The sequence below is a fragment of the Heterodontus francisci genome, chromosome 1, assembly GCF_036365525.1.
Source record: "Heterodontus francisci isolate sHetFra1 chromosome 1, sHetFra1.hap1, whole genome shotgun sequence".
NCBI classification, from domain to species: domain Eukaryota; kingdom Metazoa; phylum Chordata; class Chondrichthyes; order Heterodontiformes; family Heterodontidae; genus Heterodontus; species Heterodontus francisci.
The window spans coordinates 44,467,425-44,485,680 of record NC_090371.1 but is presented as its reverse complement, the minus strand read 5'-3'; the positions used below and the strand labels follow the sequence as shown (position 1 = coordinate 44,485,680).

Below are 18,256 nucleotides of genomic sequence, written 5' to 3'. Positions count from 1 at the left end.
AAAAGCTTCTATAGGTACGTAAAAAGGGAACTTTTGGCTAAGACAAATGTGGGTCCCTTACAGGCAGAGTCAGGAGAATTTATAATGGGGAATAGAGAAATGGCAGAGAAGCTAAATGGTTATTTTGTGTCTGTCTTCACTGCGGAAGATACAAGAAATCTCCCAGAATTAGAGATCCAAGGGACTAGGGAGAATGAGGAATTGAAGGAAATTAGTATTAGTAAGAAAGTTCTATTGGGGGCTGAAGGTTGATGAGTCCCCAGGACTGGATATTTTACATCCCAGGGTGTTGAAAGAGGTATCTATGGAGATAGTGGATACATTGGTGATCATCTTCCTAATTCTATAGATTCTGAAATGGTTCCCATAGATTGGAATGTAGCAAATGTCACCCCACTATTTAAGAAGGGAGTGAGAGGGAAAAGGGGAACTACAGACCTGTTGGCCTTAAATTAGTAGCAGGGAAAATGTTAGAATCTATTCTAAAGGATGTGATAAATGGACATTTGGATAATCTGATTGGGCATAGTCAAAATGGATTTACGAATGGGAAATCATGTTTGATGAACCTGTTGCAGTTTTCTGAGGATGTTACTAATAGAATTGATGAAGGGGATTTGTTGGACATAGTATACTTGGATTTTCCGAAGGCTTTTGATAAAGTCCCCACAGGAGGTTGGTTAGGAAAATTAAAGCATATGGGATAGGAGGTAATATTCTGTCCTGGATTAAGGATCCGTTAGCAGGCAAAAAACGGAGAGTAGGAATAAATGCGTCATTCTTGCGTTGGCAGGCTGCGACTAGTGGGGTACCGCAAGGATCAGTACTTCGGTCCAGCTGTTCACAATATATGTCAATGATTTCGATGGGGGATTACAAATGTAATATTTCCAAGTTCGCAGATGAGACAAAACTAGGTGGGAATGTGTGTTGTGAGGAAGATGCAAAGCGGCTTTAAGGAGATTTGGACAGACTTAGTGAATGGGCAAGAATGTGGCAGATGGCATATAATGTGGAAAAATTAGAGCTTATCCATTTTGGTAGGATGAACAGATGTGCAGAATATTTCTTAAATGGTAAGGGATTAGAAAGTGTAAATGTACAAAGGTACCTGGGTGTCCTAGTCAATAAGTCACGGAAAGCTAACATACAGGTGCAGCAAGCAATTAGCAAGGCTAATGGTGTGTTGCCTTTATCGCAAGAGGAGTACAGGAGTAGTGAAGTCTTGCTTCAATTGCACAGAACCTGGGTTAGACTGCACCTGGAGTGCTGTGTGCAGTTCTGGTCCCCTTACCTTAGGAAGGATATTATTGCCATAGAGGGAGTGCAACGAAGGTTCATCAGACTTGTTCCTGGGATGGCGGGACTGTCCTATGAAGAGAGATTGGGGAAACTGGGTCTGTATTCTCTAGAGTTTCGAAGAATGAGAGGTGATCTCATTGAAATCTACAAAACACTTAAAGGGATAGACAGGGTAGATGCAGCTAAGATGTTTCCCCTGGTTGGGGAGTCTAGAACCAGGGGACACAATTTCAAAATAAGGGGGAAGCCACTTCGGACTGAGAGGAGAAATTTCTTTACTCAGAGGGTTGTGAATCTTTGGAATTCTGTACCCCAGATAGCTGTGGAAGCTCAGTCATTGAGTATGTTTAAAGTAGAGATTGACAGATTTTGAATTTTTTTTAATTCATTCATGGGATGTGGATGTCGCTGGCTAGGCCAGCATTATTGCTCTTCCCTAATTGCCATTGAGAAGGTGGTGGTGAGCTGCCTTCTTGAACCACTGCAGTCCATGTGGGGTATGTACACAGTGCTGTTAGGAAGGAAGTTCCAGGATTTTAACCCAGCGACAGTGAAGGAACAGCGATATAGTTCCAAGTCAGGATGGTGTGTGTCTTGGAGGGGGCCTTGCTGGAGGTGGTGTTCCCATGCATTTGCTACCCTTGACCTTCTAGGTGGTAGAGGTCACAGCTTTGTAAGGTGCTGTCTAAGGAGCCTTGATGCATTGCTGCAGTGCATCTTGTAGATGGTGTACACTGCTGCCACAGTGCATCAGTGGTGGAGGGAGTGAATGGTTGTGGATGTAGCACCAATCAAGCAGGCTGCTTTGTTCTGGATGGTTAGATACTCTCTTGTTAGAGATGGTCATTGCTTGGCACTTGTGTGGCGCAAATGTTACTTGCCACTTATCAGCCCAAGCTTGGCTATTGTCCAGGTCTTGCTGCATTTCTACACGGACTGCTTCAGTATGAGAGGAGTCGCGAATGGTGCTGAACATTGTGCAATCATCAGCGAACATCCCCACTTCTGACCTTATGATTGAAGGAAGGTCGTCGATGAAGCAGCTGAAGATGGTTGTGCCTAGGTTTCTACCCTGAGGAACTCCTGCAGTGATGTCCTGGAGCTGAGATGATTGACCTCCAACAACCACAACCATCTTCCTTTGCGTTAGGTATGATTCCAACCAGCAGAGTGTTTTCCCCCTGATGCCCAATGACTCCAGTTTTGCTAGGGCTCTTTGAAACCATTCTCAGTCAAATGCTGCCTTGATGTCAAGGGCAGTCACTCTCATCTCATCTCTTGAGTTCAGCTATTTTTTTGTCCATGTTTGAACCAAGGCTCTAAATAGGTCAGGAGCTGAGTGGCCCTGGCGGAACCCAAACTGAGCGTCACTGAGCAGGTTATTGCTAAGCAAGTGCCCATGATAGCACTGTCAATGATACCTTTCATCACTTTACTGATGATTGAGAGTAGACGGGGCGTTAATTGGCCGGATTGGACTTGTCTTGTTTTTAGTGTACAGGACGTACCTGGGCAATTTTCCACATTGCAGGGTAGATGCCAGTGTTGTAGCTGTACTGGAACAGCTTGGCTAGGGGCATGGCAAGTTCTGGAGCACAGGTCTTCAGTACTATTGCCAGAATATTGTCAGGGCCCATAGCCTTTGCAGTATCCAGTGCCTTCAGTCGTTTCTTGATATCATGCGGGGTGAATCGAATTGGCTGAAGTCTGGCATCTGTGATGCTGAGGACTTCAGGAGGAGGCTGAGATGGATCGTCAGCTCGGCATTTCTGGCGGAAGATTGTTGCAAATGCTTCAGACTTATCTTTTGCATTGATGTGCTGGGCTCCCCCATCATTGAGGATGGGGATGTTTGTGGCGCCACCTCTTCCAGTTAGTTGTTTAATTGTCCACCACCATTCGTGGCTGGACGTGGACTGCAGAGCTTAGATTTGTTGTGTTGCTTATGGATCGCTTAGTTCTGTCTATCGCATGCTATTTACACAGTTTGACATGCAGGTAGTCCTGGGTTGTGGCATCACCAGGTTGACACTTCATTTTGAGGTATGCTTGGTGCTGCTCCTGGCATGACCACCTGCACTCTTCATGGAACCGGAGTTGGTCTCCTGGCTTGATGGTAAAGGTAGAATGGGGGATATGCCATTCCATGAGGTTGCAGATTGTGGTTGAGTACAATTCTGCTGCTGCTGCTGATGGCCCACAGCACCTCATGGATGCCCAGTTCTGCATTGCTAGATCTGTTCAAAATCTATCCCATTTAGCACAGTGGTAGTGCCACACAACACAATGGAGGGTATCCTCAATGTGAAGGCGGGACTTCGTCTCCAAGGACTGTGCAGTGGTCACTCCTACTAATGCTGTCATGGACAGATGCATCTGCGGAAGGCAGATTGGTGAGGACGAGGTCGAGTACATTTTTCCCTCTTGTTGGCTGCGTCACCACCTGCTGCATACCCAGTCTAGCAGCTATGTCCTTTTGGACTCTACCTGCTTGGTCAGTAGTGGTGCTACCGAGCCACTCTTGGTGATGGATCCTCAGTGCTTCCTCCAAGTGGTGTTCAACATGGAGTAGTACTGATTCATCAGCTGAGGGAGGGCAGTTGGTGGTAATCTGCAGGAGATTTCCTTGCCCATGTTTTTCCTGATGCCATGAGACTTCATGGGGTCTGCAGTCGATGTTGAGGACTCCCAGGGCAACTCCCTCCTGACTGTATACCACTGTGCCGCCACCTCTGCTGGGTCTGTCCTGCTGGTGGGACAGGACGTACCCGGGATGGTGATGCTGATGTCTGTAAGATATGATTCCGTGAGTATGACTATGTCAGGCTGTTGCCTGACTAGTCTGTGGGCCAGCTCTCCCAACTTTGGTACAAGCCCCCAGATGTTAGTGAGGAGGACTTTGCAGGGTCGACAGGGCTGGGTTTGCTGTTGTGGTTTTCCGGTGTCTAGGTCGATGCCGGGTGGTCCGTCTGGTTTCATTCCCTATTGACTTTGTAGCAGTTAGATGCAACTGAGTGGCTTGCTGGGCCATTTCAGAGGGCATTTAAGAGTCAACCACACTGCTGTGAATCTGGAGTCACATGTCGGCCAGACCAGGTAAGGACAGCAGATTTCCTTCCCTAAAGGACGTGAGTGAACCAGATGGGTTTTTACAACAATCGACAATGGTTTCATGGCCATCATTAGACTAACTTTTAATTCCAGATTTATTCATTGAATTCAAATTCCACCTTCTGCTGTGGTGGGATTCGAACCCATGTACCCAAAGGAATACCCTGGGTCTCTGGGTTACTCGTCCAGTGACAATACCACCTACGCCATCGCTTCCCCTTAAACCAATGACATAAGGGAATATGGGGATAATGTGGGTAAAGGGCATTGAGGTGGATGATCAGCCATGATTGTATTGAATGGCGGAGCAGGCTCAATGGGCTGAATGGCCTATTCCTGCTCCTATGTTCCTACACCAAATATGTTAGATGTTTCTGCACAAATGAGCCATCCGATTTAAGCCTGCTTCTACTCTAAGTTGGTTGACCCATCTTGTCATGTCTGGCGTGGGGTAAAACAGTTCTCCAGTTGAAAACAATTCTAAATTTTATTTGCCTTGGCAAATTTTGATACCGAGGATATGTTCGCCACCTCTTTCATCTCACCATTTAACGGTCGTGGTACCTCAATTCATTTGCAAAGGGCGTTATGCTTTTTTGCAGATGGATGACAGATTTAATCATTGTAAGCAGCTGTTTCTTTCAAACACATTTAATTACCATTAATAAATAGGTTAGCAAATTGGATAATGAAATATATTTTCTTGTGCATCTCCAGATGGATGCAGACTGAGGAGGCCAAGTCCACTTGTGTGTCTGCCACTTGGACAAGCGTGCACAAAGCTCCTCCTAAGGCCATCTGCATTGTAGTGACCAGAAACTGTATGGATGTGTTCATTTAAGTATTGTTACTTTACTACTTCTCGGAGCCTTTTTTCGTGTTGCCGTGACTGGCTTTGCTTTGGGAGGCATTTGTTTGCCTTGTGTTATAGTACCTGCATGCCAATATGGCTTTGTATTTGGTGAACTTCCCCTTGTGTCGATTGATGGCAGAATGCAGTTCCAAGAGCTACATCGAATGCAAATGCCTTATTTTCAACAACTGACACAATTTCATAGGACTGTACAAACAGGAGTAGGCCATTCAGCCTCTTGAGCCTACTCTTGCATTCAGTGAGATAATGACTGATCTGCAACCTAAATCCATTTACTCACTTTTACTCCGTATCTTTTAATGCTTTTGGTTAACAAAAATTTATCAATCTTAGGTTTACGATAACAATTGATCTGGTATCAATTGCTTTTTGCGGAAGACAGTTTAAACTTTATGCCACCCTCTCTGTGTATAATTGTTTCCTAATTTCATTCCTGAATGGTATGACTCTCATATTTTAGACTATACCCCCTAGACCTAGACTGTGTAACCAGCAGAACTAGTTTGTTTATTTACAGTATCTTATCCTTTTAATATCTTGAAAACTTTGATCAAATCACCACTTAACCTTCAAAATTCAAGCAGTTACAGCTGTGGTTTGTGTAATCTCTCTTCGTAATTTAACCCTTAGAGTTTTTTAAAATTCATTGGGATGCGAGTGTTACAGACAAGGCCAGCATTTATTGCCCTTGAGAAGGTGGTGGTGAGCTGTCTTCTTGAACCTTCGGAGTCCATGTGGTATATTTGCACCCACAGAGCTTTCTGTAGCGGCTTGATACAACTGGGTGACTTACTAGGCCATATCAGAGGGTAGTTAAGAGGCAACCACATTGCTGTGGATCTGGAGTCATGTGTAGGCCAGACCAGGTAAGAATGGCAAACTTCCTCTTAAGGACATGAGTGAACCTAGTCATTCTGGTAAATCTATGCTGCACCTTCCAAAATTAGTATATCCTTCCTAAGGTGTGATGCCCAGAACAGCTCGCAGTAGTCCAGGTGTGGTCGAACTAGGGCTTTGTATGGCTGTACTTTAACTTCTACCCACTTGTATGTTAGTCCTCTCGATATCAAGGCCAAAATTCAATTTTTTTGATTATTTTCCCAACCTGTTCATGACATTTTAATGATCTTTGTACCTGGACTGCCAAGTCTCTTTGCACCTCCACTGTTTCCATTTAGAAAGTACCCTGTTCTATCCTTTTTAAGTCCAAAGCGGATGACCTCAAATTTGCCTATAGTTCCAGCACTACAAATCTTCAAATGTGGGTGTAATGAAGAAACAAAATACTTGTGGAAGTTAAAAATAGTAGAGAAATTACATTGTGTGAAATTGTGATGTCATGACTAAAAGAATCATGTTGTTTGAAGGTTTAGAATGTCATAAACTGAGTGCTGCTTGAGTTGATAACCATTCTCTGAATGCCAGGAAGATTGCAGCTTTGAAATAATTCCACATTGAAGGATATATATCTGCATTAAATACATCTTTATATTTGAAGAGTACAGATTATTGGCTTGTGCTGTCAAATTTGCAAACCGTTCCATGTGCAATTTACAACTTGGTATCCTTAAATTTGCTTGCTGAGAGCAGTGGCCATAAAGGGGACAGGATGTTTAGAGGCTAAACATCAAAGCTGTTCTCCAGATCCCTCACCTATATGTGAGCGTTCCATTGGAGACCTGGTAATCTGTTTTTAATAATGTGAATTGAATATCAATGAACAAACTGATCAGTGCTACAAAATTTAAAAATGAAAAACATCACAACTAATTGGTAGTATAGAACTTGAGTATTGCTGAAAATAGAGACATGTCAAAGCTTTTTGTCATCAGGATAATCTGCAATGACTTTCTACTGTATAAGAAGAGAGTGCTGATTGGTTGGTTGGCAAGTGAACTCTGGTAGAGGCATTGCCATGGAGAATGCACCAGTTTACGGTGACTGACAGTTAACTGCCAAGCTTTGTTTTAAATTTAACCCAGGCAGCTTGACTTTGGTCAAGACATTGCCCTGAGGAATGAACCAGCAAATGGCTGACACTTATTTTGTTTAGCTGGAACAGGCTCAATGTTTGTACATGTTCTTTCTGTCTACAAAGAACAGGGCCCTGTGTATTAATATATGTAGTTTCCAGTATGCACAAATGCACCACACTGCGAGCACTACTGACAATCTTGAATTGGTTGCCAGCGTAATTCTTAGCACACTGTGGATTATTTAGCAAATGTTGTCCAATCGTGGAATCATATCAAATGTTGGACACTGTTTCGAGTTTTGCTAGCACAGGCCGGTTGGATATGGCCTGTACCTTGCCCACTGTGAACAGTGGAGGGGACGTGTTTGATACGATCCGCCAGTCTTTGGGACGTTCGGCCTATAAACCTAGCATTACACTAGCATTGAAATTCATATATACCATTACTCTTGTATGATAGGCAGAATGTCTTTTTGCCTCGATGGCAGCATCCTGTTAGTGTCAAACACCAAACGTGTTGCTACTGTAGCATAGTGAAATAGCTAGCTTTACCTGTTGCTCAAATTTTTGGGGTACATGACCCTTGCAGGGTAATTTGAGGTAGATTGGACTCTTTTTTTCAAGGCATAAAATGACGGCCTTAGGCCTGTTCATAAGTTTGCTGATATACAGCGAGAAATGGTCTGATCAGGGTAGCCATTGTCGCACAGGATGTCTTTGATTTGCCCGACTTCAGCATCAAGCTTGCCTGGTGAGCAAGTAGCTCAGGCCCTATTTACGAGGATGCCAATAAGGCCAATGTTCTAGCATATGGAACTGTAAGAATCCCAACTTGTGTATTGACCAGTGAAGGGTAGGTTTGCGGTAGACTGTGGTAGAGAACCCCTTAACAGATTTCTCAACTAGTACGTCAAGGAAAGGGAGCTTATTTGACTGCTCCATTCCTCACCCCCCCCCCCCCCCCCCCCCCCCCCAAAATGTGTAGGTTTGAGTCAGTTGGGATGTATAAATGTTAAATCTAAAACCCAACCCACCCACTTCCGATTTTAATGGAAGTGGAGGCGGGCTGGGGGAGTGCAGTCATTTGGCGTAGTTCAGATATTTTTGTATAATGTGGTAAATTGAAAGCACAGTCAGAAAAAAGGGCTAGCAATAGAGATGGCAGTAGTTTAGATGGACCAACTCATTCAGCCACATGTGTGACCACAGACGTTTAGCCCATGACTGAGGTGAGAAATACAGAGAAGTGTAAAATGTCTTTGTATTTTTTTTAACCTTCATGAATGAATTGGTTGGTTGATAGAAAACTTTCCTGTGTGACTGGTCAAGATATATCCAGGAAAGAGATCAGGTTAAATAATGTTTATTTCTGCAAAATCCTTAGTTTGATACTGAAAGTTGCTATTGAAAGAGTAGCCAAGTAAGATCATTTAGATCAATTTAAAAGGTAAACTGTAACTGTTTTTCTTGATGGAGAGAGAAAGAACAAGAGTGCATGGAAGCAACAAACATGTGAGAGGGGCAGAGTTGAAGGTGAGCATAGGCAACTCCAAAATACACTTGTCAGATTTGGGTGGCATTTGGAAAGGCTTTTTTGGGGGGGAAAAAAAGTCTTTTCCCTTCATGAATCTGGCACATTTATTTTGAAGTTACTGCTGGCTGTGCGCGATTGTACCTTGAGAGCCAGTGACAGTAGCACCGCAGTATAAAAGCAGCTATAAACTCCACACTGAAGCTTTCAGAATTCTGGTAAATTTATAGAGACAAAATCACAATAATTTTCATCTGATTGCTAGAGAATTATGTGTCCAGTGTAACTCCAAAATAAATTACAGAGCATGTAAGTTAAATATAGATTAATTGCACTGTGGAGTCCTTAAATGCATTAATATACATTAGCATAATGTTTCTTGTAAGCAAGTATATTGTAGAAAAGTACATTATTACACAACAGGCTAAAATTCCTAGCATTTCAGTAATTGTATTATGATTTCTCTGCTCAGGTTAACGGGTAGAAAATAAAATTCTATACAATACCAGTATGTTCTGTTCCATGAGTTTCTGTGTATGTCCAGTTGTTTTGCTTGTGGCCTGCTAGTAAGTGAAATGAAAGCTGCTGACGAGGAAGAGAACATTAATGAATGCTAATGTGTTGCATCACTGCTTACCAAATGCTCGAGTTAGAAAGTGACTGACGTTCTAGTAAGAATGACCTTTGTATTGCCTTATGCTCAGCATTTTATTTTGAAAGAATAATTAAAAGCAATCTAGAAAGTCATAGGAAACGTGCCTATACATAGGGAAATGTGTTTCAATATATTTTTGCCAGAAACTAGGTCTTGGTCTTGGCTTTAGAATGAAACATTTTTTGTTTAAGCAATGTATGCAATGTGCATAGAAACCTCTAAATGCTTTATGAACTACTTTTGTTGTTGAAAGTTCATTCTGTTTTATAAACCACAGAATAGGCATTTGCTATTAAAATAGCTCAGTTCTATTATTTCAAAGTTACTTTTGCCTCAGGAAAAACTGAAATATCCAAGCATTTGAATTATGTTTTAACGTAATTTGATTGAAGCAAAGTAGACTTAATATAAATCACAAATCCAGTCTTGTTGAACTTTGGTTATAACCTGCATTGCCATTCAGCATAAATGCTCACTGGGAATTCTGGTTTGCAACCCCATTGTCGATTTTATTGTAAAAACCCATCTGGTTCATTAATGTCCTTTAGGGAAAGAAATCTGCCACCTTTACTTGGTCTGGCCTACATGTGACTCCAGACCCACAGCAATGTGGTTGATTCTTAAAATGCCTTCTTAAATGGTCACTTAGTTCAAGGGCAATTAGGGATGAGCAATAAATGCTGGCTTAGCCTAGCCAGCAACGCCCACATCCCATGAATGAATAAAAACAACACCAGATGAAGAGTAAGAACAGCGAATAAAGAACAGTACAGCACAGGAACAGGCCATTCGGCCCTCCAAGCCTGCGCCGATCTTGATGCCTGTCTAAACTAAAACCTTCTGCACTTCCGGGGACCGTATCCCTCTATTCCCATCCTATTCATGTATTTGTCAAGATGCCTCTTAAACGTCGCTATCGTACCTGCTTCCACCACCTCCCCCGGCAGCAAGTTCCAGGCACTCACCACCCTCTGTGTAAAGAACTTGCCTCGCACATCTGCTCTAAACTTTGCCCCTCGCACCTTAAACCTATGTCCCCTAGTAACTTACTCTTCCACCCTGGGAAAAAGCTTCTGACTATCCACTCTGTCCATGCCACTCATAACTTTGTAAACCTCTATCATGTTGCCCCTCCACCTCCATCGTTTCAATGAATACAATCCAAGTTTATCCAACCACTCCTTGTAGCTAATGCCCTCCAGACCAGGCAACATCCTGGTAAACCTCTTCTGTACCCTCTCCAAAGCCTCCACGTCCTTCTGGTAGTGTGGCGACCAGAATTGCATGCAATATTCTAAGTGTGGCCGAACTAAAGTTCTGTACAGCTGCAGCATGACTTGCCAATTTTTATACTCTATGCCCCGACCGATGAAGGCAAGCATGCCGTATGCCTTCTTCACTACCTTATCCACCTGCGTTGCCACTTTCAGTGACCTGTGGACCTGTACGCCCAGATCTCTCTCTGCCTGTCAATACTCCTAAGGGTTCTGCCATTTACTATACACTTGCCAGCTGTATTAGATCTTCCAAAATGCATTACCTCACATTTGTCCAGATTAAACTCCATCTGCCATTTCTCCGCCCATTCAGGATGGTTTCTCCTTGCAGAAAAGGAAAATCACCTTTCCAGAAGAATTAATCTGGTACAATTAATGCCAGTGCTATTGAAAAATTTCAGTCCAAAAGCCTTTTGACTTGAATAATACTTGAAATGATTGGATTTATGATTTATATTACGTCTACTTTCAATCATAGAAAGTTTAAGGCACAGAAAGAGGCCACTTGGCCCATTGTGTCTGTGCCGGCTGAAAAATGATCCACCTATTCTAATCCCACCTTCCAGCATTTGGTCCGTAGCCCTGCAGACTACGGCACTTAAGGTGCATATCCAGACTCCTTTTGAATGAGTTGAGGGTCTCTGCAGTGAGTTCCAGACCCCCAGCACCCTCTGGGTGAAAACGTCTTCCTCATCTCCCCTCTAATTGTTCCACCAATCACTTTAAATCTATGCCCCCTAGTCACTGACCTTTCTGCTAAAGTGAATCCGCCCTTCATCTTCACTCTATCCCCTGAAAATTTTGTACGTTTCAATCCGATCTCCCCTCAGCCTTCCCTGTTCCAAGGAGAACAACCCCAGCCTTTCTGATATTTCCTCATAGCTGCATTTTTCCAGTCCTGGCAACATTCTCGTAAATCTCCTCTGTACCTTCTGGTGCAATTACATCCTTTCTGTCATGTGGTGACCAGAAATACACATAGTACTCAAGTTGTGGCCTAACCAATGAGTTATACAGTTCCAGCGAAACTCCCCTGCTCTTGTATTCTATACCTCGGCTAATAAAGGAAAGGATTCCATATGCCTTCTTTAAGCACCTTATCGACCTGTCCTGCTACCTTCGGACATCTGTGGACATTCGCTCCAAGGTCCCTCACCTCCTCTATACTTCTCAGCAATTTCCCATTAATCGTGTATTCCTTTGCCTTGTTTGACCTCCCCAAATGCATCGCCTCACACTTCCCAGAGTTGAATTTCATTTGCCACTTTTCTGCCCATCTGACCGGACCATCAATATCTTCCTGCAGCCTACAGCTATCTTCCTCTCTATCTACCACACGGCCAATCTTTGTGTCGTCTGCAAACCTCTTGATCATGCCCCCTACATTTACGTCCAAATCGTTAATGTATACCACAAAAAGCAGGGGTTCCAGTACTGAGCCCTGTGCAATACCTCTGGAAACAGCCCTCCAGTTACTAAAATCCCCTTCAACAATTAACCTTTGTTTCCTGCCACTAAGCCATTTTGATATCCGCCTTGCTGCACTTCCCTGGATCCCATGGGATTTTTTTTTAAGCAGTTTGCCATGTGGGACCTTGTCAAAAACCTTGCTAAAATCCATGTAGACCACATCAACTGCACTAACCTCATCTATCTTCCTTGTTACTTCAAAAAATGCGATCAAGTTGGTCAAACAAGATCCTCTCTTAACAAATCCATGTTGACTATCTTTTATTAACCTGTGCCTTTCTAAGTGACAGTTTATCCTGTCTCTCAGAATAAATTCCAATAATGTGCCCACTACTGAGGTTAGACTGACTGGCCTGTTATTATTTGGTGTCTCCTTCGCTCCCTTTTTAAACAGAGGTACAACGTTAGCAGTTCTCCAATCCTCCGGCGCCACACCTGTATCCAGTGAGGACTGGAAAATGGTCAGACCTTCTGCTATTTCCTCTCTTGCTTCTTTTAATAGCCTTGGGTACATTTCATCTGGCCCTGGTGATTTATCAACTTTCAAGGATGCTAGTCCCATTAATACTTCCCCTCTCCCTATGTTTATCACATCCTCTGCAGCTACTTCTGTTAGAACCCTAGAATGTAGGCCACCAGGCCTGGGGATTTGTTGGATTTTAGTTCTGTAAGTTTCTCCCACGCATTTTCTCTGATATTTATTATTTTAAGTTCTTTACTTCTTAGTCCCTTGGTTGTTCTTTATTTCTGGTATGCAATTTGTGCATTCTGCTGTGAAAACTGACACAAAATATTTGTTCAATGTCTCTGCCATTTCCTCATTCCCCATAATTTCTTTTGTCTTTGCCTCTAAGGGGCCAACATTTACTTTAGCTACTCTCCTCCTTTTCATATAATTATAAAAGCTGTTACAATCTGTGTTTATATTCCTGGCTAAGTTATTCCCATTCTGTTTTTACCCTTGGCAGGCTTTTAAAACTCTCCCAATCCTTAGGCTTACTACTTTTCTTTGCAATATTATAAGCTTCTTCTTTTCAAGTAATACTATTGTTAACTTCCCTAATTAGCCATGGGATGGGTCCTTCTTGCTGAGATTTTTTTTTGTTTCTGTTTTTTGGTGGTGGAAGCAGATTAAAGAATAACTTTCAAAAGCAGCTTGAATAAGTACTTGGGATAAAATTGTAGGACTACAGGGAAAGGGTAAGTGATTGGGATTAATTTGGATAGCTGTACCAAAGAGCCAACACAGGCATGATAGGCTGAATGGCTTCCTTCTGTGCTGAATTACTCTATGTACTTTACTGATACAATGATTGATTTTAAGTTTTATTAGTGTAAACCTCTGAATTGCTAGTCCAGTAAGATAACTACCATACGGCTGTGCCCTCTTCCTTTACTGATACAGTGGATCAGTTCAAATGTTAATGATTAATTGTTGAAAATTTTGTTTTATTAATAAATGAAAATAAAGGAGATGCTTTTGAATTTCAACTTTTTTCCCCCTCTTAACAGTTTTTGAGGACATGTGCTGACCTCTTTCGCCTGGTGCCCTTCCTGGTTTTCATTATAGTTCCATTCATGGAGTTTCTTCTTCCTGTTGTTCTTAAACTTTTCCCTAATATGCTTCCTTCAACCTTTGAGACAAAATCGAAGAAGGTGAGTATGTATAAAAATTCTGTTTTAACATATTTTAATCTTCTAATGCTACACTTGTCTTAATTTTCCATTGTGTTAACTTGCTCAAGTTGGACCATGGTTAGTTTAATTGCAGAATTATTAGGAACCCCTAGTATTTTGTCTACGCATTCTGCAATTCAAGTAACGTGAGCAGGTTAATATATTGTGCAAATTAAGGTAGGTATCGCTTTAGAAGAATTAGGAAGTCCTAGCATTTTGTCTAATTTTCTAACTGTTATAGTTGAAAATGAAACTTTAAAAATGAGCCTCAAATTTGAAGTTTGGTCTTTCTCTCCTACTTGTACACTTTGCGGTTCATAAAGTGTATAGAGCATGTGGTGGAAAAGTTTATTGTATTTTTTTATATAATAAATCTGCTAGCTGACCTGCCACACACACACTCATTTCTTTGCAAGTGTTTTATTGATCTTCAAATAGATTAACAGGAACCACAATGGAACCCATTTGCAAACCCAAATTTGACTTTTGATGGCATTTAATAAATTTCAATGGCCAGCTAAATTAGTGAAACTTTTTTTTTCTCCCTGTAATAATCAAAACATTGTTACTTTTTTCCTTGATGCTGTGTAAATTGTTACTCCGTTTTCTCCTTTCCCCGAAGGTGCTGACTCCTTGCTTGAATATAGTTCCACATGAACGAGTTGTTTTGCAAAATATCCAATTGTCTGTTAGTCAAGTGTGAGCCTTGACTATGACTAATGGCATGGTATTTGAGCAGTGGGATATTGTTGCTAATTCTGATCCAATTCTACCTAGGTTACTTGATAGTGATCAAGCCCAGCATGTCTGGCTATCCTTTTCTCCTCTGCACCATTCTCCCCCTCCTGCTCCCACTTCCTGCCAAGCTTCAGCACTTTAGTATGCTGAGATAAGTTAGTCAAGGGATTGGTTGTGCAATCTTTTCTTCTCTGTATAGCTCAGCCATTCACTTGGCCAAGTCACTGAGCTATTAGAGGTTTCCTAGTTTTACCTAATACATTAGACGTAATATATTCACAATCATTTTCTGCTGCCATCTTGATATCAAACTTTTTTTTCTGCTTTACATGCTAGGAGTTTTAGTGATATTTGAAGCTGCATTTCACAATGCAGCTGCAACACCCTGCATTATCCGGGGTAAGAGGTATCTCCTCCTTCTCGATAGAATAGAACCATGTCTACATTTGTTTAAGTTAGAGAAAACTGCTAAAAAGCTCATGTGAACTTAAAAGAATAGAAAAATCTCAATCAATTGCTGCAACCTGGCAAGTAACACGTAAATTTGTGTTGATATTAAATATTAAATAAAGTAGTGAAAGTTTTCTTGTTGAAACTTCTAGGTGTCTTTATAACCTAAAAGACTTTCCTTTTTCTTTAGGAAGAAAGGTTGAAAAAGGAGCTGAGAGTGAAGCTTGAAATGGCAAAATTTCTTCAAGATACAATTGAAGAGATTGCCCTGAGAAATAAAGCAGCTAAGGGAGATGTCACAAAGGACTTCTCTACATTCTTCCAGAAGGTAACTTTTAAGTTTCAACTGCATACCAGGATAATTGCCAATGTTGAATGCACAGTGAAAATAGCAGTTCTGTAAGGCATTTCTTGGCCTTGGCACCAATTTAAATGCTGAACTTGCACCTATAAATTAACATTTTTAAAATGGAAAGCTGGCATCCCTCTAGCACCTCATGCAACTTTCTATTCTTCATGCATGAGCAGCAGAACTATATTCCACCACAATCTGTAACCTCATGACCCGGAATATCCCTCACTCTCTTACCATTGCCATCAAACTAAGAGACCAACCATGGTTCACAGAGTATAGGAGAGCATGCAGGAGCAGCACCTTATGTATCTGAAAATGAGGTTCCAACCTGGTGAAGCTACAACACAGGATTGCATGCATGCTAAACAGAGGAAGCAGCATGCTATAAACCGAGCTAGGCGATGCTACAATCAATGGATCAGATCAAAGCTCTGCAGTCCTGCCACATCCAGTTGTGAATGCTGGTGAACAATTAATCAACTAAAACAGGTAGGTAGAAGGCTGCATCAATGTCCTCATCCTCAATGATGGCAGAACCCAGCATGAGAGTGTAAGCGACAAGGCCAAGGTGTTTGCCGCCTTCAGCCAGAAGTGTCAGGTGGGTTATCCATCTCTGCCTCCTCCTGAGCTCCCCACCATCACAGAAACCAGGCTTCAGTCAATTCGATTCCCTCTGTAATATCAAGCAACAGATGAGTGCACTGGATACAACAAAGGCTATGGGCACTGACAACATTCTGGCTATCGTGCTGAAAACTTGTGTTCTGGAACTAGCCATGCCACTAGCCAAGCTGCAATGTGGAAAATTGCCTAGGTATGTCCTGTCCACAAAAGGCAGGACAAATCCGATCTGGCCAGTTACTGCCTCATCAGCCCCCTCTCAATCAGCAGCAAAGTGATGGAAGGTGTTTCCAACAGTGCTATCAGGTGGCACTTACTCACTGATAACCAGCTCACTGATGCTCAGCTTGGGTTCCACCATGACTGCTCAGCTCCAGATCTCATTCAGACTTGCTCCAAATATGGACAAAACAGCTGAATTCCAGAGGTGAGGAGAGTGACTGCATCAAGGCAGCATTTGACCAAATTTGGTAACTAGGAGCCCTAGTAAAATTGATATCAGTGGGAATTGGGACGAGGGAGGGGGAAGCTGTCCACTGGCTGGAGTCATAACTTAGCACAAAGGAAGATGGTTTTGGTTATTGGAGGGCATTCATCTCGGCCCCTGACATTGCAGCAGGCATTCCTCAGAGCAGTGTCCTAGACTCCAACCATCTTCAGCTTCTTCATCAATGACCATCCCTTCATCATAAGGTCAGAAGCAGGGGTGTTCGCTGATGATTGCACAGCATTCAGTTCCATTTGTCTGTTCCCACATGCAGCAACACCTGGACAACTTTCAGGCTTGGGCTACTAAGTGGCAAGTGCCATTCATGCCACACAAGTATCAGGTAATGACCATCTCCAACAAGAGAGAATTTTACCACCTCTTTTTGGCTTTGCTATTTCCGAAAGCATCAACATTCAGAGGGTCGCCATGACCAGAAATCTGTGGACCAGCCGCATAAATATTGTGACCACTAAAGCAGGTCAGAGGCTAGGTATTCTGCAGCAAGTGACTCCCAAAGCCTTTCCACCATTTACAAAGTACAAGTCAGGAGTATGATGGAATACTCTTCAGGAGCCTGGTTTAGTTCAACAACACTCAAGAAGCTCAACGTCATCCAGGACAAAGCAACCTGCTTAATTGGCACCCCATCCACCACCTTAAACATTCATTCCCTTCACCACTGGCACAGCGTGGCTGCACTGTGTACCATCTACAGCACTGCAGCAAGTAACCAAGGCTTCTTCAACAGCACCTCCAAAACCTGTGTCCTTCACCGTCTAGAAGGACCAGATCAGCAGGCACATGGGAATGCCAGCAGTCCCAAGTTCCCCAAGTCACACACCATCCTGACTTAGAACTGTATCACTGTTCCTTCGTCGTTGATGGGTCAAAATCCTGGATCTTCCTACCCACATGGACTGCAGCAATGCCGACATATTGTGAACAAATTTGTTTTTAAAGTGTGCGTATATGCTAGTTTATCTTGAGTTATGATACAGGACGTGCCTCTTTCTTTTGACAAATTTTCCAACCACTTATGTTGCAAAAGAATAGTAGCAAGTCTGAGGAATGGGAGTGTTTTAGAAACCAGCAAAGGGCCACCAAAACGTTGATCAGGGAAAAAGTAGGAGACGAAACTAGCCAGCAATATAAAAGCAGATTGTAAAAGGAAGAGAGTAGCTAAAGTAGACGTTGATCCCTTAGAGGCAGAGACAGGAGACATCATCAGGGGAACGAGGAAATGGCAGCAGCGTTGAACAAATATTTTGTATCTGTCTTCACAGTAGAAGACACAAGTTTCATACCAGAAATAGGCAGTAACCTAGGGGCTAAAAAGTGAGAGGAAATTAATGATATTGATATCAGCCGAGAAAAAGTATTGGAGAAACTTGAGGGGCTAAAATCTGACAAGTCCAGATAGCTTCAGAGATAGTGGATGTGCTGGCTATGATTTTCCAGAATTGCTTAGATTCAGGAATGGGTCCCATCAGATTAGAAGTTGGCAAAAATTACGTCGCTTTTCAAGAAAGGAAGTAGAGAGAACCCAGGGAACTACAGGCCAGTTAGCCGAACATCAGTCATTGGGAAGATACTGGTAACTATTAAAGAAGTCTTAACATTGCACTTGGAAAAGCATAGTATGATCAGGACAAGTCAGCATGGTTTTACTAAAGGGAGAGATTTTTGAGGATGTAACTAGTAGGGTAGATAAAGGGGAACCAGTAGATGTA

General features: G+C 42.4%; 1 protein-coding gene across 2 annotated transcripts in view; it reads left to right on the top strand.

Moving 5' to 3' along the window:
• The window catches only part of letm1 (leucine zipper-EF-hand containing transmembrane protein 1), a 126,460-nt gene that overhangs the window by 24,883 nt on the left and 83,321 nt on the right, over positions 1-18,256 (top strand). For both annotated transcript variants that reach the window (XM_068029783.1, XM_068029774.1), the window contains exons 4-5: positions 13,708-13,851; positions 15,251-15,388. In XM_068029783.1, the coding sequence (XP_067885884.1) occupies positions 13,708-13,851; positions 15,251-15,388 (282 nt within the window). The remainder of the gene's footprint in view (positions 1-13,707; positions 13,852-15,250; positions 15,389-18,256) is intronic.